This window comes from Prionailurus bengalensis, chromosome D1 (assembly GCF_016509475.1).
Source record: "Prionailurus bengalensis isolate Pbe53 chromosome D1, Fcat_Pben_1.1_paternal_pri, whole genome shotgun sequence".
Taxonomy (NCBI): domain Eukaryota; kingdom Metazoa; phylum Chordata; class Mammalia; order Carnivora; family Felidae; genus Prionailurus; species Prionailurus bengalensis.
In genome coordinates, this window is record NC_057346.1 from 66604849 (window position 1) to 66627461 (window position 22613).

Here is a 22613-nt window from a genome sequence, read left to right on the forward strand (position 1 = left end):
ACTTAGCCACCCAGGCGCCCCTCAATTTTCAGTTTTCTTAAGTCAAATTTGGGTAAAGTTCTCTAAAAAGCATGAAATGTGCCTAAAGTAAAAACAGTTTTACTCATGGTTATTCAGTTGTAAATAGTCTAGAGATTGGAGTCAATCTTAGGGATTGTACTCTCATACTTTGTTTTGTTACTAGTTCGTTATTTTTTAATTTTTATTAAGTAACTGTAGGCCTAAGATAGAGCTCAAATCCAGGATTCCAAGATCAAGAGTCACACATTCCACCAACTGAGCCAGCCAAGTGCCCCGTTCATATTTTAAATCTCATCACCCTAACAGCAGCCCTACTACCTGTAGTTTTCCATAAATGGTGTAGCTCTGCTTTATCTTCTGATGTAATATATAGTATTAAGAATTTAAGACTGAGCCAAACTTTTTTTCTCAAGAAAGTTACAGCACTTCGTGTTTTTCTGTAAAATGGTGTATCAATCATACTGCTTATTTGGAGACATGAACTTCACTTAAAAAAAATCCCACCTTGTCTCAAGAGAATGTTTTCCCAGAAAAATAAAATCATGTTAAAACCACTGGTTGCATTCTTTGACTGCTGACTATCTACTATGTATATTAATTGGTTTTCCTTTTTTCTGTAATGTTGTACTTCAGATTTAAGTAAATATAATTAGAAGCCAATGTGATAGAATGTCATGGAGATAAGATTTGGACACTTGGAATCTTAAGGGGCTTCAGAAGATTTATATTTTGTAAATTGAGGGTGTTATTTTCCCTTTAGTTTGCCACTAAACTAAACAACACACATTAACAATTGGTAAACCCTGAAGCTCATTAATTGGGTGATCTTTTCAAATAAGGTTGACAAATTGATCCAACAATAGAGTTGGTAAAAAGAAAAAAAAATGCATTCATATTGGCATTAGAGATGAGCTTGAAATAAGGGAAATTGTGCAATTAGCCACTAACAAAACATTACCAGTTGTATCATATCTATACTTCTACATATATCCTCCCAATTACACTGTGAAATAAGTGGTTTTACCTTACCAATGAGTTAACAAATTCTGAGACTAGGACACATCTACAGCCACAACTCCCAGAGGAGAGCAAGAAACTAGTTTGGTTTTAAATTTGTTAGTGTTGAAAATAAAATCTACAAATTCATAATAAAAAAATTCAAATTTATTACAGAATTTAGTAAAGTGAGCTATAACAACTTCTCCCAGAAATCATTTCTATGTTCTTTTTAATTTTTAAAAAAATGTTTATTTTTGAGAAAGACACAGAGCCAGAGGAGGGGAGGGGCACAGAGAGAGGGAGACAAAGAACCCAAAGCAGGCTCTAGGCTCCAAGCTGTTTGCATAGGGTCTGACCTGGGGCTCAATCCCAGGAACCGCAAGGCCATGACCTGGCGACTGACTTGAGCCCCCAGGCGCCCGTTTTCTTTCTTTTTTTAAGCATGCTTCACACCCAGGCTGCAGTCCAACATGGGGCTTGATATGAGAAAATCAACCAGTTCTCCAGAAAGTTTTGGGTACTGAAAGGAATGTTTTAAAAAACATGATGGGAACAGTTTTTAAAGGAGGCTGGAAACGTCAAGCCTATTTAGGAAATTGGGGAAATGGTCCAGCTTTATCTAAGAGCTTGAAATAGCACTGAGTGGAAGTGAAATATTTTTAAGCCATTAGTTTGAGATGTAGTAAGATAGAAGACAGGTGATTGGGGAAAATCTGAACATTATGAATGGCGTTGAATACCACGTGTACTTCAACTCTGTTCTACAGTCACTGGTAAATACTATTAACAAAGTATCATTACCTGTGACAAAATCAGAATTAAGGTTTTTTCTCTCAATCAGGTTACAATTATAGCACCCTATCCACCACCACCAATTTTTCAACAACTCAGAAGGTTCTGGGGATATAAAGATATCCTATAATTGCAATCTACAACTAACTACAGGGTGATTTTTAAGTTATTTTTGAGATTCTGTATTATACTGTGTTTTAATGAGTAGACTGAAGGCAAGGGACTCGGTAATAATAACTGGCTAAACTGCATAAAAGTACAGATTCTTTTAATGGCACTTCTGTTTATACAAGTATAACATCCGGAAGGTACTGAAAGATTAATTAAAACATCTTGTTTTTCATCTAAACTCTCCATCTCTGTGACAAAGGGAATGTATCCATTGGGCACAAATTTGTTTTTTAAGCGTATTCCTCCAGCTTCAAGTAACCTAATCTAGTTTTGTGTCACATTTTTCATCTTTAAATGGGCGTAAAAAATAGTAACTACTTTAAATTCCTAAGCAATACGTATTCAAAATAAATTCAAAGTCCTATTTACCTTCTAATGGAGTTTGGGCACCGATTATGCAACTGTGCCTTGGTTAGGTAACCCGGCGGGCCGGTGAGTCGGCCTCCACACCCCGCCAAAAAGAATGTAACGTTAATGTCTCAAACTAGAATCCACAGGCTAGCTACCTTTAACACTCTAACATCCTTTTGCTTTAATCCTTTAGCCATAATCACCATTTGAAAACCAAGACACTAAATGAAACACCATACAGCTCTCTCCAGTTTTTCTAAGGTCACAAAAGTGTTAAAAATCCATCAGCCACCTTATTCTCTTAGTAACCCCCTCATTCTACATCTATAATGCTCGGTTTAACACACCTTGAGTCTTCACACCATCTCATCTTTACGCAGCTTTGTCAAAGCAAATAAACACTTACTGAATACTCCTGAAAACACTAGTATTTCCAATAGTTTAGAAAAAGTCTGGGTTGAGAGCTACAAGAAACTATGACCTAAACTTCACAACTAATTTGTATCCATTCTTAACGGTTTGGGGGAGCCCAAGTCAATGTTTTTCCCACCCTTTCAACTTTCCTTTAATTAGCAACACATACAAAAGGGAAAGTAAAAAACGAGTGTAGCGATACCAATACAGACTTAAGATTTTTAACCTAAACAACATGAAAGCGCAAAAGCAGCCGAAGGGTCTCCCAGCAGAGTCTAGGACTACCGCCCCGTTGGTTGCCGAGCTCCCTCGCAGTTTCGGCAAGGGCAGGAGGCCCACTCTCCCACCGAATGATGATGCCCCGGCGACTTGAGAAGCGCAGGCAGGCCTAGCAGCCAGGGACCGGCACACAGCAGCTCTTGGAAAACAAAGCCGTCGCCCGAAACCAAAGGCCTCAACTGGCACCGAGAGCCCCCAGGGAGCGGTCAGGCGTCTTATTCTGTACTAGCCCTCCCCACAACCTCCCTCCCAACGGGGCGACACTCGGCAGTCGCTAGGCAAGGCCCAACCAGTCTCCAGAACGCACTCCAGCAAGCCCACCGGGAGAGCCAAGGCCACCTCCTAGCCCCTGTGGGGAAAATGGCGCCTGTCACCCCTTCTCCCTCCCGGCTAGTCACAAGGACCATCCTCCCTCCCTCGCTACAAAATGGCGCCTCCCGCTGAGGCCCCAGAATCGGCATAAATCACTTGTCAACGAGGCGGTGTCGGTCTAGGATGAGCGGTTCTGCCAACCAGTCAGACACAGGAACTTTGATTCCGCACTTTGCACAAGCCACTCAGGGGCTAGCTGCAAGGCCAGACGAAACTGACGTCAAGAAAAGGAGGCGTGAATAAGGCGGTCTCCTTTCGCGTTGCCTTAATTTGAGCCAATGGCAAGCAGGAAGCGTCTTGTGAGTGACGTAATGCCCGCCCAATGGAGGCTGGGGGCGGGCCTCAGACTGACTATGCGGGTTACGGGGCCTGGGGGCCGGGCGGCTGTTTCCTGTCCTGGTGCATGGTGGTCGGACGAAGGAATTGTTGGAAAATTTTCTCGGAGGTTCGTATATAAATGTGTTTTTACCCAGTGTGCATTATTCTCCGCCCGGCCGCCGCCCTCAGCGCGGCGGCGCGGGCCCGCTCGGGCCCGGGCTCTGACTCCGGCTGCTCAGCCTTCGCCGCAGGCCCTGCCGATCCTACGGCCGGCCTCGGTAGCGGCGCCTGGGTAGAAGCGGAGTTTATTAATAACCCGCGGCCGCCACTCTAGGGCGGCGGAGCTTTTCTCGCTGAGAACGCAACCTCCCCCCCCCCCCCCAACCTAGTCTCTGCGCGGTGCGCCCCGCCTGTTCCCCTCAGGGGACCGCCGAGGGGGAGGGAGTGAAGGAGGGGAGGGTGGAGCCCTCGGGAGCCTGGAGGCGCTTCTCGGCTTGACCTCCGCGCGGGGCGAGTCCCCAGACGCCGCCTAGGCGAAGCTCCTCCGGCTGGGACGCCGAGGCACGGTCAGCTCCAGGCCCCAGCCCAGCCTGGCGCCGGCGGCAGGACTGGCCAAGGGCCCTCTCGGGATCCTGCCTGCGGATCGCACCCAGAATTTCGTCCCGCCCAGATCGTGCACAGATTTCTTGTTTTCTCACTTTTTTTTTTTTTTCTTCCACTTTTAGATTACTGAGGCCTAACATGGAATATTGGAAATTGTCAGTTTTCCTTGCCCTTTTTTCTCGGTTTTGGCCAGAGTTAACGAATCTTTCAGTTGCTTTGTACTGTGTTACCGTGGAACGGGAACCAATTTTTATTCCCTCCGCTTTTGCTATTTTGAACATTTTAAGCGTTTTAACCGCATTAACGAAGTTAAGCAAAAAATAGGAAAGAATACCATTGCTAAACCCATTATATTTGTTTAAAATCAACTTCAGCCGTTGCTTTTAGAAGTGTCTAATCAGATGGTATAATAATGAAGTGGGGATGTGGTGAAAAATTGTAGGTTCAAAGTTGTCCTTTGGGTGATGTGTTTTGCTGTATTAAGAAAAATCTGCAGTTAACAGAAATCTGCAGTATTTAATACTTGCTCTTACTGAGTGCCTAGTTTAAGTTCATTGTTAAAGTGTCTAGTAAGAATAGATGATCAGATCACTAAATACGATGCATAACTAATTTCTCCAGGCGTATTTTGACTATTTAGGAAATTAATTATTTGGCCATTTACAAATACTTGATCGGCTGTTTTTTCTATAGCCCCCTTGAATTTTTTAAAAATAATATCTTTATTGATATAACTTACATATCTTACACTTCACCCATTTGAAGTATGTAATTAGGTAGGTTTAATAAATTCACAGTTGTGCTACCATCACCACAATCCATTTTAAAACACGTTCATCACTTCAGAATGAAACTGTACCGGTTAAGTTACTCCTCATTTACCCATAAACCTTCCCCAACCACTAATCTACAGATTTGCTTATTCTGAACATTTTATATAAATGGAATCACGTGGTATGTGGGCTGTTGTGACTTTTTTTCACAGCATAATGTTTGCAAAGTTCATTAATGTTTTAACTTGTGTCAGTACTTCATTTCTCTTTATTGCCAAGTATTATTTCATTGCATGGACATAACTTTTATTCATCCATTCATCTGTTGGTGGACATTTGGGTTTTCACTTTTTGTGATGCATAATGCTGCTGTGAACATTTGTGTACAAGTGTTTGCGTGAACATGTGTTCTCTATTCTCTGGTATAAGTACCAAGGAGTAGAATTTCTTGGTTGTATGGTAACTCTGCTCAACCTTTTGAGGAACTGTCAAACTCTTCCAAATTGTCTACACCATTTTATATTCCTCTCAGCAGTGTTTGAGTGTTCCCATTATTCCATATCTTGCCAACCCTTGCTATTCTGTCTTTCTGATGGTAGCCTTCTGGGTATGAAGTGGTATCTCTTATTGACTTGTATTTCCCAGTGGCTAATGGTGTTAAGCATTTTTTTCATGTGTTGATCGGCCATTGTGTATTTTCTTTGGAAAAATGTCTATTTGGATCTTTTGTCCATTTTTAAATTGGATTGTTTATTATTGAGTTGTAAGACTTCTTTACATAAAAGTCTTTATCAAATAGATGGTTTGCAAACTGCCCATAGCCCTTTGCTATAAGTTGGGATATTGTGAAGTGAACATTCATCACATTCTTCATGGAAAGATGACCTAGCTGGATTGCAGAATTATGCCTCCAGTATTACTTTAGCTTATATTTATAAAATGTATGCAGTTTTTGATCATGTAAGGAGAACTTTCTGAGGCCTGAGGTCTTCTTCATTACTTAATTTTGAAATTTTTATATAGGTTTTTTTATGTTTATTTTTGTTTTTTAAAGTTTTTATTTATTTTGAGAGAGCAAACAAGAGTGGGGGAAGGGCAGAGAGAGAGGTTGAGAGAGAGAATTCCTAGCAGGCTCTGCACTGTCAGCATAGAGCCTGATGTGGTGCTCAAACTCACATACCATGAGATCATGACCTGAGCTGAAATCAAGAGTCCGATGCTTGACTGACTGAGCCATCCAGGTACCCCAAGTTTTTGGGGTTTTTTTGTGTTTTTTTTGTTTTTTTTTAATCTGAGGTTTTACTTAGTTCTGAGTCTTTTTGCTCCTGGCTTGGTTTCAGGACATAATGATTTCTTAAAGACTTGGGTTGTGTTCTGTCCTTGCTCCTTCCTATGCTTAATTTGCATTTATTTTATTTTATTATTTTTAAAAATTTATTTACTTAGAGAGTGCAAGCAGGGTAGGGGCAGAGAGACAGTGAGAGAGAGAATCCCAAGCAGGCTCTGCACTGCAAGCACAGAGCCCAACACGGAATTGGATCTCAGAAATGTGAGATCATGACCTGAGCTGAAATCAAGAGTCAGACGCTGAACCGACTGAGCCACCCAGGTGCCCCTAGGATAGTGTTTTAAACTTTATTGTACTGTCAAAATGATTTTGCTTTTAAGATGGATTTAGACTGAGAAAGCTCCCTCTCCCTCATAAAAAAAAAAAAACAACCCAGAAAACAATAATACACTTTTATCCAGTTTTCCATAAATCTAATCCTAATTTAAAACTATGCTGCAGTGAGAACTCTGCAGCCTGTGGGAATAACTTGTCCATTAATGTGTAGACACAGGCATTTAACTCCAAACTACTTTTGTGTGTGTGTGTACCTAAAATTCCATTTTACTTAGCACTTAATTTTGGCTAGGCACTGAGTTAAGTGGTTTGTTGAGTGGCTTACAGATATCCATAAAACTATTCATCATGAACCTAAGGCAAATACTAGAGTTCTCCCTGTTTTGCAGGTGAGTTAACTGAAGTTTGGAGTAACTTGTCCAATTATTACACAACAAAGCTAGGACTTGAATCAATGATTGGCTCAAGCCTAGTCTCTCAGCTGAGTTATTCAGTAACATACCAAGTACCTACCTCTTTAACTTCTTTAAATTTTAAAATATAAGATGTCTGGGGGAAAAAATAAGGTGTCTGTAGCTCTAGAATGATAAAATATTTTGAGTGCTGTACATAATCTGGCATAGCAGGGATATTATTGTGTTATTTATGCACATCTTTATTTTTTAAAAATTGTTTAATGTTTATTTTTAAGAGAGAGAGTATGAATGGGTGAGAGCAGAGAGAGAGGGAGACACAGAATCCGAAGCAGACTCTAGGGTCTGAGCTGTCAGCACAGAGCCTGATGGAGGACTCAAACTCATGAACTGTGAGATCATGACCTGAGCCAAAGTCAGACACTCAACCGACTGAGCCACCCAGGTGTCCCGATACTTGCACAACTTTAACGATGGATGTCTTTGGCCATGTTTTGAAAAATAGAGATCTTCTATATAGTGTGGATGTAATGGTCACAAGAAGTTGGAATTATTAAAATTAATTGCAGTTTACATATGCTATATACACACCCAATACAATAGCATATGATAAAAAGTGTGGCACCATGAAAAGAGCATTGGAATAAAAGATGATGTAGTCTTTAGTCCTGTCTCAGTTAACTAGCCATGTCCTTATACAAATTGTATTCATTTGGTCAACAAATATTTAGTAAGTGTATACTATGCGCCAGGCATTCTTATAGGCACTGAGAGTTCAGAGGTGAACAACATAGATGGAGGCCCAGCCATGATGGAACTTAGAGTTCACTTAGAAATTCTGTTAAGTACTATTGAAGGAGCTAGAGTTCTGTGGTAAAGAATAAGGGGATGGTGGTAGAATGGATATTTTAGATAGGTGACATAGTATGTGCTAAAGCAGGAAGGTCAGCATGGCTGGATGTATACAATGGAGGACATTTGTAAAGCACTGTGCAACATGAATTATGTTAAACTCATTAGATATTTATTGAATATATAACTTTTTTTTTAAGTAGGCTTCATGCTCAGCCCAGAACCCAGTGCGGATCCTGAACTCACCACCCTGAGATCAAGACCTGAGCTAAGATTGAGTTCAATTCTTAACAGACTAAGCCACCCAGGTGCCCTGAACATATAATCTTAGGTGTCAAAATTTTAAAGACCCATAGGACACAGTACCTACCTTAGAAGACTTGTAGTCTAATTGGGCAGACTGGATGTGGAGATTAAAGTTTTGGACTTTAAAAACTTTAAAGTTTTTAAACTTTAAAGGAGGGGTGACTCTGCGGCTCAGTCGGTTTAAGCATCCAATTCTTGGTTTCGGCTCTGGTCATGATCTCAGGGTTTGTGAGTTTGAGCCCCTCTGAGCTGACAGTGCAGAGCCTGCTTCGGATTCTCTTTCTCACTCTCTTTCTGCCCCTCCCTTGCGCACTGTCTCTGTCTCTCTCAAAAAAAAAAAAAAAAAGACTAAGAGGAGAGAGGAGCAGTAGATAACAAAACAAGCCTTACAGTCACAAACGAGGTTCATAGACCTCACTTTCCTCACCTGTAGAAAGAAAACTGGCATGTTTTGGGGTGCCTGGGTGGCTCAGTTGGTTAAGCATCCAGCTTCAGCTCAGGTCATGACCTTGTGGCTTGTGAGTTGAAGTCCTGCATCAGGTTCTGTGTCGACAGTCAGAGCCTGGAGCCTGCTTTGGATTCTGTGTCTCCTCTGCCCCGCCCCTGCTTGTGCTGTCTCTCTCAAAAATAAAACTTTAAAAAAACAACAACAACAACACACAAAAACTGGCATATTTTGAGTACATCTGAAGTGCTAAGGGCTTTATATACATTGTTTCACTTTTTTTTTTTTTTTTAACATTATTTTACTTCTGACAACAGTCCTATCAGACGGGTATTCTCCCATTTTTTCAAAAGAGAAAATGGGAATTCAGCAGCAGGTTAATTGCCTAGGAGCTGAGCAAGGAGTCAGATGCTAGAATACCAGCAAATTATTAAGCCATATACAGTTGGAATCTATGATAATAAAAATGTGACTAGTATCCATAGTGACCTGGGCTCCAAGACAAATAACAGCAAATACTATAAGATTCAAATGATGACTGAGATCTGGCTAGTTGGGGACAGAGGCACCATGGAAGAGCCGGTGACAATTAAAAGCTCTTCCCTGTGCCTAGACTGCTCTTTCTACTCTTCCTATTCCTAGGAAATGTTTACTTATCTTTTTATGCCCAAATTTCCATGTCATCATCTTTGCATCCTGAGGAAAAGTTAGGTGCTCCTTACTCTGTTAATGCCTCTGTTTATAATAACTTTTTTTAAAGTAGTTTTATTTTTTAAAGCCATGAGAGTCATACATGGTAAATTTTTTTTTAACTTATAGAATGTGTACAGTAAAAATTAAAAGTCCCTTACCCACTCCACCACATCTCCTAATCCCATTTCTGGGAGGTAACCACTTGAATTTTTAAATGTATATACAAGCATATGCAGATGTTTATATACATTTAAAAATTTTTAACATTTATTCATTTTTGAGAGAGAGAGAGAGCATGAGCAGAGGAGGGGCAGAGAGAGAGGGGGACACAGAATCCGAAGCAGGCTCCAGGCTCTGAGCTGTTAGCACAGAGCCTGACACAGGGCTTGAACTCACAATCTGTGAGATCATGACCTGAGCTAAAGCCGGACGCTCAACTGACTGAGCCAGCCAGGCGCCCCTATATACATTTTTAAAAACATGAACGCAGTCATACCATACATAAATACTTCTTCTGCAATTTGCTTCCCCCCCGCCCCCACTTACAATATATTTTGGACATATTTCTTACCATTTCATATTCCATTCTTTTTCATGTCTGCATGTTTCATTTATGAATGTCCTATAGTTTATTTAATTTGTCCTTTGGGTGCACTTTTAGATTGTTGACTAATTTTTGCTATTATAAATAATACTACAATGAACTTTGCACACTTAAGAGAGTGTCTGTTTAATAAGTCCCAAGAAGAATTACTTTGTTGAAAATTGCATTTAAAATATTGATAAGTAGGGATGCCTGGCTGGCTCAGTCAGGAGCTCGTGACTCTTGATCTCGAGGTCATGAGTTGAGTACCACATTGGGTATAGAGATTACTTAAATAAACTTAAAAAATAAAAAATAAAATATTGGTAAGTGGTACCAAGTTCTAATTATTGTGGTCCCTCCCTTAACATTGTGTTTAATTACCTGTTTTCACTTGTCTCGCACCATGGAATGAGTTTCTTAAAGACAAGAACTTGTTTTTTACTTCTCTGTATCTCTAAAGGGTTGTGTGCACACACACACGTATGCACATATACATGTGCATACACACACACATGTACATGTATACATATACTACTCAAAATATCAGTCCTGGGTATTTATCCAACAAATGTATATATATTTTTAGTAGTTGATCATGGTAAAGGTAAAGACCTATAGGAGAATAATAGGAGATGAAATTTGAAAAATGGATAGAACCCAGACTGGAGAGTAGCCTGAATGTCAGACTAAGGAATTGGAGTTTAGTTCTATAAGTAGTACAACTATAAAAGATCATGGGGGAGGGGCGCCAGGGTGGCTCAGCCTCCAACTGGTGATTTCACAGTTCATGGGATGGAGCCCCACATCGGGCTCTGTGCTGACAGCATGGAGCCTGCTTGAGATTCTCTCTCTCCCTCTCTGCCCCTACTCTACTTGCACTTGCTCTTTCTCTCAAAATAAGAAATAAACATTAAAAAAAATTTATTTAATTAAAAAAATAAAGTAACCCAAATTGGAATTCATCATGCTAGTGATTTTTGTAAAAAAGTTGATGCTGAATAGAGAAATCCATACACGCAATTTTCAGAGAAAAAGGCCTTGCTTGGCCTTCTATCAAGACTTGGTGAATATATGTATGTTTATATATTTAAAAAGTATATATAAAGCCTTGGGCTTTTCTGAGAGTGTCAAATAATCCAGTAGCTCATGTAAGAGTTGCTGGGCCAAATCAAATGGTTAGAAGATTGACTTTGCTACTTATGTTGTGAAGTTAAGGATACTGTTTATTTTTATTTTTTTAAGTTTATTTGAGAGAGAGTGAGCAGGGGAGGGGCAGAGAGCAGAGGAGAGAAGAGAGAATTGGAGCCGGATGCAGGGCTTGGATTCATGAACTATGAGATCATGACCTGAGCTTTGGCTCAGGGGTCAGATGCTTAACCAACTGAGCCACCCAGGCACCTCTAAGGATACCATTGAACTTTTCTTGAGTTTCATTTTCTTCATCTGCAAAACTGGGATAAAATGGTTCTTTATTCATAGGATTGCTAGAAGAATTATTTAAAAAAAATTTTTTTTTAACGTTTATTTATTTTTGAGACAGAGAGAGACAGAGCATGAACGGGGGAGGGTCAGAGAGAGGGAGACACAGAATCTGAAACAGGCTCCAGGCTCTGAGCTGTCAGCACAGAGCCCGACGCGGGGCTCGAACTCACGGACCGCGAGATCATGACCTGAGCCGAAGTCGGCCACTTAACCGACTGAGCCACCCAGGCGCCCCAAGATTGCTAGAAGAATTAAATGAATTAGTAATGTCTGGCATATGGTAAGTTTTATGGAAGGGTTAGTTATTATCTTTATCATTTGATATTTAATATATTAGTATTATTAATATTCTTATTAATCTATTAAATAATATTAGTATCATTAAGTACTAGAATTTTTGTCAATATTGGTGGGACATAAGGGTGCCTGGATGCCTCAGTCTGGTTAAGTGGCCAACTTCGGCTCAGATAATGATCTCAAGGTTTGTGGGTTCGAGCCCTGCATTGGGCTCTGTGCTGAAACCTCAGAGCCTGGAGCCTGCTTTGGATTCTGTCTCTCTCTCGTGCTCTGTCTTTCAAAAATAAGTAAACATTAAAAAATTTTTAAAAATATATTGGTGGGATGTGGAATGTGAGGAGGTTATGGCTAGAACAAGACCAGAGGATAGAATGACCAACTTGTCTTGATTTGCTCAAGACTATTCCAGTTTTAAAACCAAGTCCCCCACTAAAGTGGAAAGTCCCATATTCGGGGAAACTCCTCAGTCTTGGGCCAATTGGAATGGCTGTCCAACCTGCTGGAGAAGTTACTAGAGTCTAGATTGTGATGTTTGCACTCTGGGGAAATGGGAGAGTACTAAAGGTTTTGAGACAGAGAACTGCTATGATTGGATTTAAAAGCACTTGGACTGCTATGGAGATTACACTGAAGGAAGGTAGGAGTGGACTTTAGGAGGCTGATGTAATCAAGTGGGTAATGGTAGCCTCAATTAAGACAGTCTAATAGAAGTGAATGAATTTGACAGGTATTTAGGAAATAGAGTGATAGTTCTTAGTGATTGGCTGGAGAATAAGGGAGATTTCAGCTACTGGGTTGGTGATTGCATTTGTTAGAGGTAGAAATGCAACAGGAAAATTTCATGGGAAAACCTGTTGGGATGGAGGTGACTATGGACCACGGAGGTCATTGAGGCCAGTAAGCAATGAGACATATAGATAGATCAACAGCTCTTTAAGAGAAAGGACTAGATAGATTTTAGAGAGCTTGCAAGTTTCAGAGATCTTTGAAGCCATGCGAATGGATGCGATTGTTCAAGAGGAAAAGTGCATAAAATGAAAAAACAAACTAGGACAGAAACTTGAGGATCCTACATATTTAGGACCCCATAGGAGAATCTGGAAAGGGTTAGCTAGGAAGTTGGAGAAAACCAGAAGCATGTGGATGCCACAGAAGCCAAAGCAAGAGAATGTTCCAAGGAGATAAAGGTCAGTGGTATTGAATCAAGTATGATACAACTGAAAAATAGCCATTACATTTTTTAAATGTTTAACTGTTGTCATATTAGGTCCTTTTTTAAACTTCTTAAAAATCTGAGGTATAATCTTCAATATGCATTTGATGAGTTTTGGCAGTTGTATTCGCCCAGATGGTCATCACTCAAAAGAAAATCCCCCAACCTTCCAACCACAGTTTGGTTTCTATCACTGTAGATTAATTTTGTCTGTTCTTGGATATTATATTAATAGAATAATACAATATGTATTGTATCTGGCTTTTTTCCCTCAACACAATACTTTTGAGATTTATCACTGTTATTGTATGTATAGTGATTTGTTCCTCTTTATTGCTAAGTAATATTCCACTGTATAAATTTATCACAACTTCTTTATCCATTCTTTAGTTGATGGACACTTAGGTTCTTTTCAGTTTGGAACTGTTATGAATAAAACTGCCACAGACAATTCTTGTACAAGTTTTTCTACAAGATACACATACATTTTCATTGGGTGAAAGCCTAGGAATGGCCAGTGAACTTTATGTTAAATTGGAGATTCGTGACAGCCAGGGCAATTTCCTTAGAGTTAGGGACAGAAACCAGATAGATGATAATGAGAAATCAGGAGGTATTCTTAGTAACAACTGTTAAGGAAATCTAGCTAAAGTAATCTAGTCTAGATAAAAAGGAAAGAGACTGGTAGCTAAGTCAGATGTGAGATTGTTTATTTGATTTTATTTTTGTGCTTTTTAAGTTCTTGATGGGAAGGAATTAGAAGAGAGAGGGATTGTTTTCAGAAGAGGTCCCTGTGATCCCTAAGGAGGAAAGACAAATGAAATGTAGGTTGGAGGGATTAGTTTTACCTTGTAGGAAGGTAATCTGGCAGGAGAGAAGGAGGAAGCATGTGGAAATGCAGTCAAGTGATAGATTTGTTGGCAGAGAATTCCTCTATGATGATGTCTATATTTTCTGTGAAGTTGGGGACTGATTAATTTGTTGAAAATGAGGTGTCAGGGATAAGGAATGGGGGATAACAGGAAAGGGAGTGAGGGATAGAGAGGTTTGAGGCAAATGGAAAATATTTTAGAGGGACCTGGTTGGCTCAGTCAGTAGAACATGTGACTCTTGATCTCAGGGTTGTGAGTTTGAGCCCCACGTTGAGTATAGAGATGACTTAAAAATAAAAAATCTTTGGGGAACATGGGTGGCCTAGTCTGCTAAGTATTCGACTTCAGCTCAGGTCATGATCTTGTGGTTTGTGAGTGTGAGCCCCATGTCGGGGCTGACAGCTCAGAGCCTGGAGCCTGCTTCAGATTCTGTGTCTCCCTCACTCTCTGCACCTCTGCCCTCCCTCTCTCTCTCAAAAATATATAAAAACTTAAAAAAAATTTTAAACCTTAAAACGTATTTTAAATAGTTACCATGAAGAAACAAACAGTTTGCTGGACAACTTTGGAAGTTCAGAGAAGGTTGGAAGAGCTCAAGAACTCTTATGGCGCTGAAGGCCTGTTTCATTTATTTTTATTTGTATTTTTTTTAAGATTTTATTAATCTCTACACCCAGTGTGGAGCTCAAACCTACAACCCTGAGATCAAGAGTCGTATGCTCCCCCGACTGAACCAGCCAGGCGCCCCAGGACTGTTCCATTTAACTATCAATAAGTTATTAGATCTGAAAAGTGCTTTGTAAATGTGATACCTACAGAAATAGTTATTTCTAGTTATTTCTGTCTAGAGGTATATGTTTAAACTATCCACATTTAGTGTCCTATTCAACGCCTTTTTGGACAGAGGATCTATTTTGTTTAGGAGTTGTGTGTCAGGAATGCCCTCTGTAATTTTCATAATTGTCTAACAATTATGCTTTGCTTCCCTTACCCATGTAAAAATAGCAATTTGAATAATAAAATATTAACATATACAATATTTATCGTAGAGAAGTAAAGTGCAATTTAGCATAGTAGTTTTCAAATGACTTTCTTATGCCTTTTTTTAATGGAGCAGTGCCAGAAGTGGCTTCTGAATATGCCAGAATCTTTCTCCTGCTGCTTCTATTCCTCAAACTCCCTAGTCTCAGTAAAAGCAAACCGGGGCATGCTTAGCAACCTGCTGCCTGCAGGTGTGCCCTTACCAACCCATGTTGTCGGTGCTAATCTATTGAGGTTTAAGAGAAATATTTTTTAAAGCTCTTTTTTATATCAATGGTTCAGTTAAGATCAAACCATCACCAAAATTGGCATTCCTGATGATTAGACCTAGCTGTTCATTTCTAAATTCTTATCTCTGCTCTCACCTCTTTTTCTCATAAGTATTTTTAGCTTTAGGCCTGGTAGACCTTATCTCAGCTACCTGCCAGTCAGTATCAAATACTCAGTTTCTGAATGGTCCTGGACTTTGGCAAAGCCTTCAAGTTTCAGCATTTCACCCATCCACTAGAATATTCTTCCCAGTTAAAATTGGTAGTATATGGGGTGGGAGGGAGGGGAGAGTGGGTGATGGGTATTGAGGAGGGCATCTTTTGGGATGAGCACTGGGTGTTGTATGGAAACCAATTTGACAATAAACTTCATATATTGAAAAAAAATTAAAAAAAAATTGGTAGTATAAATTCTATCACTATATTTTACCCTCCTATGGAGCCTATGAAAACTCCCACCTCATTTGCCAGCACATTCTAACTGCCCTGTATTTAACTGAATTACATTTCATCAGTGGAACATACTTAGTCCCTGTGTATATTTAAATAAAACTGAAGAGACTTGAAAGACAGCTTTCTACAAATGCTAACCAAAGCAGTATAACTAATTCTATAAACATCAAATGTACAGGATAGCCCACTATTTTCATGTTGCTGTATACTAAGGAACTTACTCATTCCAGGTTAGGAGATGTCCTAAAATGTAGCACAAATGACCAGGGTTAAATGAAATAGCACTTCCTTTTTTTAAAGTTTATTTATTTTGAGAGAAAGACAGACAGTGTGAGTAGAGGAGGGACAGAGAGAGAGAGAGAGAGAGAGAGGGAATCCCAAGCAGGCTCCTAGCTGTCAGCTCAGAGCCCCATGTGAGGCTCTGTCCCACGAACCATGAGATCACCATCTGAGGTGAAATCAAGAGTCAGATGTTTAACCAACTGGGCCACCCAAGTGGCGCACGGAGCACTTTTTATAGTAGGAAATTTTGGAATTGAGAGCAGGTAATAGAAAGACCTAGCTTCTCTGTTATGGTTAGGTGAAATTGACCTGAAGTTAGGGCCTGAGTTTGACAATTTCTGAAGGCCTGGTTTGTGTGGCTCCATGCAAAGAAACATCTAAGATTTGTTAATCTAGATTTCTTTTTGTATCATTTTTTATTGTGATAAGATTACTTGCAGTTAGAGTTCTTGCTTTTATACCTGGACCATTAGATTTATGTCTTCATAATAATTTGTGGTAATAATGGTCTCTAACAAATTAAGCTAACCTTGAAATATATAAGGGCTTCACATTTTATTTTTTAAGATTTTATTTTATTTTAACTTTATTTTGAGAGAGAGAGAGCAGGGGAGGGGCAGAGAGAGAGAATCCCAAGCAGGTTCTGCAGTGTCAGCACAGAACCTGATGTGGGGCTCAAACCCACGAACCATGGGATCATGACCTGAGCTGAAGTCAGACCCTTAACTGCTTGAGCCACCCAGCTGCCCCTAAAATTTCTTTATATATTCTGTATATAACATTTGCTACATTTCTATAGTATGTTTGTTTTTCTTAGGCTGACATGCATCATCATCATCTTCCAGAAAGGCAGGAAGTTTATATATTACACACTGTCTTCATGGAGATTCCTGTAGTGCTTCAGGACAGCCTCCTCTGTGTCTGATTTTGGCCCATGATTCATGACTAAACCACATGAAATTGACTACCTTTCATAAGGTGGCCCTTTCTAAAGGTATCGTGTCTGTCTTACATGTTCATTTCCACACAACCTGAAAATGTCAATGACAGAAATGATCAAGACATGATGATGGATATGTGAGCAACTATGGGGTGTTTGATCTCTGGCTTGTTTACTTCTTTTCTTCACTATCGTTTTTTCCCCCATGTGATCTTTTTCTAACAAAGGACTTTGTATCCCAGAGTCTTTCTGAGAACTTTAAAAATAAGAGGGACCTGCCATCACTTATTATCTCTGGTAATTGTAGTGCCATTTGAACTCCCCTGAATGTTTTTTCCCATCACTACTTCATGTATTTGCCAGCAGTTCATGTCCAGGGAATAGTTGTCTATTCATCTTTCTATTAATGTAGTTTTTTTCTTTTTTTTCCATTAGGAATGAAACTGTAGGTGTTGAAATCTTCCTAAAGAAATTTAACAGTTGAGGCGCCTGGGTGGCTCAGTCGGTTAAGTGTCCGACTTCGGCTCGGGTCATGATCTCACTATTCGTGAGTTCGAGCCCCGCATCGGGTTCTGTGCTGACAGCTCGGAGCCTGGAGCCTGCTTCACATTCTGTGTCTCCCTCTCTCTCTGCCCCTTCCCTGCTCATGCTCTGTCTGTCTCTGTCTCAAAAATAAATAAACATTAAAAAAAAAAAATAAAAGAAATTTAACAGTTGACCAGCTTTCAGACAAGAAATAACTTTTTTTTATTACAGATATTGTCAGTTACCTTTTGATGTTATATATGGTAGTTATTTGGAGATTATATATAATTGAGTGAAAATGACAACTTTAGACATTTCTTAACATCACGACCCAAAGTACCTTGTAATCTGCCTTTTAAAAATTTATTTCCTAGGTGAATACTATAAAAATCACAATGCTTACTACATCTTATAGGTGTTTTTCTTTCCATTTCCCTATCTAAATTTGTTTCTGTTATATAGTGACAGAACTTGTTTTGAAAATTAATCTGTCCCAGTCCTATTCTCATCAGGGATCTTTTTTTTTTTTTTAATATCTATTTATTTATTTTTGAGACAGAAAGCACGCACAAGCAGGGGAGGGGCAGAGAACAAGGGAGAGAAAGCATTCCAAGCAGGCTTCTCGCTGTCAGCACATAACCTGACACGGGGCTCAATCCCATGACTCTGGGATCGTGACCTGAGCCGAAATCAGGAGTTGGAGGCTTAACCAACTCATCGCCCAGGTGCCCCCTCATCAGGGGTCTTAACAGCAGTATACCAATGTATACTTTGAGGCTTCTCTGATAGTTCTTAGAGGTAGCAAGGAAGTGTTGAAGTTTCAGCCTGCTCTATGAACAGTTATAGATAGGAATCTTTCAGGACTCCCTAAAAAGTCAGCCTTTGATTGACTTTCACCATAGCTGTGATGCTTTTCTATGAGCCTAAACCACAGTTCCCGGCTCTAATTCAAAGAAGATACAGTTGGGGCACCTGGGTGGCTCAGTCAGTTTAGCGTCTGACTTTGGCTCAGGTCACAATCTCGTGGTTTGTGAGTTCGAGCTCCGTATCGGGCTGTGTGCTGACAACTCAGAGCCTGGAGCCTGCTTCAGATTCTGTGTCTCCCTCTCTCTCTGTCCCTCCCCCACTCATGCTCTGTCTTTCTCTCAAAAATAAATAAACATTAAAAAAAATTTTATTTTAATAAAAGGATACAGTTTATAGGGTTGTTTTGGTTTGGTTTGGTTTATTTTGAGAGAGATTTAGAGTGCAAGCTGGGGAGGGGCAGAGAGAGAAGGAGAGAGAATTTTAAGCAGGTTCTGCACTGTCAGCACAGAGCCAAATGCAGGGCTCAACCTCATGAACTGTGAGATCATGACCTGAGCCAAAAGAGTTGGACACTTAACTGACTGAGCCACCCAGGTGCCCCAGTTCATAGTGTTTCTAAAACAAAAATGCTTTAAGTAGTCATAAATATAATTGCAAATTATTACAATCTGCACATTTTTCTTTTAAATATTGACACTGAAATCAAATCTTTAGACTTGGAAAGTCCTCGAGAGATCCTCTGGTCCAATTCCTTGGCTCAATGCAGCTAAGTTATCCCAGCTCCTATTTGAGACAACCCAAGGCACACAGAGATAATGGGACCACGAAGTGAGAGAAGGGAGGAAGAGGGTTGTGGTGGTAATTGGTAAAAGAGCTATCATTCATCCATTTATTCAGCACCAATTGTGTGTCTACTGTGTGTCAAGTACTTTTTAGACCTGTGAGTCAGCAGTGAGCAAGCAGATAAAAATCCTGGTGTATTGTAGGTGGGTGGGTGGGGTGGGGAGGATAGATAAGAAACAAAATAAGTAAATACATGTAATATGTTATAATGCTATGCAGAAGTATGAAAGAGGGAAGAGGGTTAGGGTGTATCATGGTTTGGAGGTGGGAGGTGCAGTTTGAGATGAGGTGAACAAGGAAGCTCTCATTGGGGTGACATTAAGCAAAGGCTTGAAGAAGATCAGGGAATACCAATGAAGAAACGGAGAAGTATGTTTCAGGCAGAAGGACCATCAAATGTAAAGGCCCTGAGGCAACAGAACACCCACTATGGGGAAAAGCAAGGACACCAATGTGGCTGAAATGCAATGAATGAGGTAGAGAGTAGTAGGAAATGAGGGACAAGATTATTGGCCTCATAGGGCAGCATAAGGACTTTTGGTTTTACTCTAAGTTATCAGAAGGTTTTGACCAGAAAAGAACACTCTGACTGTTGTGTTGAGAGGAGACTGGAGAGGTCACAATGGAGGCAGGAAGACCAGTTAGGATGCTGTTGCAGTAACGTGGGCAAGAGGTGGTAGTGGCTGGAATCAGGGAAGTAATGGCAAACTGAGAAGTGGCCAGATTCAGGATAGATTTCTGAAGACTGACTCAACAGGACTGTGGGAATAAGTGGGGATCTTCAACTATGTTAAACCCAAAGAACTCTGATTATGGAAACTTTAGATATGTTACAAAACTGATAGGCAAGACTTGTCACTCTGCTCAGTAGTTTACTGATGAATATGAAAGGCGTGCTCTGGACTTTGGGTTAATACTCTTAACCCTGCATATTAAATGAAATTTCATTGTGCTCGCTTCGGCAGCACATATACTAAAATTAAGTGAAATTTCAGCCTATTTTGAATTCTGTTTACTTCTGTAGCAAATTTTTGTGGTTGATAAATATTCTTTGTAGCTTTTATTTCATATGCATTGTTCTTTGTTCTCAAGTGCCTATATTTTTCTTCAAGGTAGAAAATGTTGTTAGCCCAAATAAATCGAGATTCTCAGGGAATGACAGAGTTTCCTGGAGGAGGAATGGAGGCTCAACATGTTACCCTGTGCTTGACAGAGGCAGTAACGGTGGCAGGTGAGCAGTTTTGTGTGAAGGGATCATGTGGGTTTGGAAATATCATTTATCTTAAGGGAGAATGAAAACTCACAACACTGTGTTTACTTCCCTCTTCCTTGTTTAGCACACGTGACCAAAACTAAGCCTTTCTTTTCTTGCTGTGGATACTGGGTGCAATAGGGCAGGGAAATCTTTTTTATAAATGCTAGAATAAATCCCATTTGAGTCTTAAGCAATCTGCCTTATGCCTAATTTTCATTAAAATTTTTTTAACTTAAACAGTACATACATGTGATAGTTATCTAAAGAATAACTATTTTTTTATAATAGATGGTGACAATTTAGAAAATATGGAAGGTGTAAGCTTGCAAGCAGTAACACTTGCAGATGGTTCTACCGCTTATATACAACACAATTCTAAAGGTATGTGCCTCATATACAGCTCATGGGTTAATACCAGCAATTCATAACCTCAGAGTTCGAACACCTGGCAGCTTACCCCGCTTCCCAGTCCATCCTAAAGATGCCTCGTTGCATATTACCATTGCATATGGTAATTTTTTAAATAGTTTCAGGTTAACTTAAATTTGTTTTGATAATTTGGGGACTCCCTTTGAGATTTTTGGAATACACTCTGGGGTGTGAAAATTAGAGGGAAAGTGGGGGAGTGTCCCCAACCTATTTCTAGTAAGACCTTTCTTGCTTTTTTACTTGAGGTTATTATTTATTTAATGTTTTTACAAAACATGCATAGAAGTATAGACATTTGGTTTTGTTTATATAACATCAACTGTAAATCAGTGTCTCCTTCGCCCCAAGAAATAGCCCAGTTCTCAAACTCCTTGTTTTTATGGACACCTACTGAGCACATGCATACATAGTCAAGGGACTTACGGCACCCAGGAATGAGAATGACAACTGGCCTCACATACACTGACGTATCTGCCAGTATTCCCAGGTTCAGCTTCTCTGTAGTCAGGGTCACTGTTCCTAAGTGGCTCCAAAAGGTAAATAGAGATTCAGCTCACGTAGCTTGCTGTGATGAGCCACTCTTCCTCTTGAACTTATTTAACTGAAAATTGGAGGGGAGGAAGAATGGCTGAGGGAGGATTTTCTGCTTTCTATAGGATCACTGGATGTGTTTTTGAATTGCTTCAGAACATTGAGGGAAGAATCAAGATGAACATGATCTTAAGTAGTGTATGTTTTTATAGTTGATACCATTTTGAAATTGTATAAAGTTTAAAGTTTTTGCTTGTGCTAATTTATTGGCTTAAATCTTTTGTTCCAGATGGAAAACTCATAGATGGCCAGGTCATTCAGTTGGAGGATGGTTCTGCTGCCTATGTTCAACATGTACCCATACCTAAAAGTAGTAAGTATTTGATACTTACTTACCGTCCTGATTCTCATGCTTCAGGATTTGTTACCTCCAGCTGCCTCTTACTGCCTAAACTTGGTTCAGGTCTCTAGTCTTCCTTTTGAAAGGGGAGATCCGTATGTGTGAAAGAGAGGATCTAAAGACCATTTTGACTTCATTGAGACATTCTCTCAAAAATGATACGAAAGACTGGGACGCCTGGGTGGCTCAGTCGGTTGAGTGGCCAGCTTCAGCTCAGGTCATGATCTCACAGCTTGTGGGTTCGAGCCCCGCGTCGGGCTCTGTGCTGACAGCTCAGAGCCTGGAGCCTGGTTTGGATTCTGTGTCTCCTTCTCTGTCTGCCCCTAACCCACTCATATTCTGTCTCTGTCTCTCTCAAAAATAAATAAACGTTAAAAAAAAAATGATACGAAAGAAGTTACTGGACTACGCTCCAGAGATAAATGGACAACAGTCCTAAGTGAATCTTTCTGTCACTTGAACTAATTCCTACATGTCTCTCATTTTCTTCTTTTTTTCCTTTCTTTCAACTCTCCTAATTCTCTAGTATATTTTCCAAAACAAGTGTTCTAATATCTTTTTACTAAGCACTTACTTAGAGCAGCTTTACTGAAAATACTAAACGTTCAAGGACTCATAAAGCACGTATAGGTTTTTATAATGTGTTTAATGGTTTATTGACTCTTGCTGCTGAGTTATCAGAATGTACTTAGAAGACATGAGATCTAAATGTAAGCATTGTTCTTGAGCAGGGGACAGTTTGCGTTTAGAGGATGGTCAAGCAGTGCAGCTAGAAGATGGAACTACAGCATTTATTCACCACGCCTCCAAAGGTAAAATAACTTTGGAAATAGGAAGAGAGAAATGGGAGTGTGGGAAAAATAAGACCTGCCTTTACATGCTGAAGTGCTTTCATGGAAAAGAAGATTTGTGTTTGTTCTCTGAAATATGGCAGATTTTGGCACAGTCCAAGGAAAAACTTT

The 22613-nt window shown here is 39.9% G+C and overlaps 1 protein-coding gene and 1 long non-coding RNA gene across 4 annotated transcripts in view; one reads left to right on the forward strand and one right to left on the reverse strand.

Annotated features, from left to right (window-relative positions):
- Positions 1-1163: 1163 nt before the first annotated feature.
- On the reverse strand, positions 1164-3651 carry LOC122483549. The gene is made up of 2 exons (XR_006297412.1): positions 2353-3651; positions 1164-1540 (listed from the first exon to the last, which is right to left on the reverse strand). It is a non-coding gene; the product is annotated as an uncharacterized LOC122483549 (long non-coding RNA).
- A 103-nt stretch (positions 3652-3754) lies between these two features.
- The window catches only part of ZNF143 (zinc finger protein 143), a 55791-nt gene continuing 36932 nt past the window's right edge, over positions 3755-22613 (forward strand). The window contains exons 1-6 of one of the 3 annotated variants that reach the window (XM_043580617.1): positions 3755-3844; positions 16739-16915; positions 20149-20267; positions 20580-20672; positions 21541-21624; positions 22380-22463. In XM_043580617.1, coding sequence (XP_043436552.1) covers positions 20156-20267; positions 20580-20672; positions 21541-21624; positions 22380-22463 — 373 coding nt within the window. In that variant the 5' untranslated portion in view covers positions 3755-3844; positions 16739-16915; positions 20149-20155. The remainder of the gene's footprint in view (positions 3845-16738; positions 16916-20148; positions 20268-20579; positions 20673-21540; positions 21625-22379; positions 22464-22613) is intronic. The other 2 variants (XM_043580619.1, XM_043580618.1) reach the window with 2 other exon arrangements.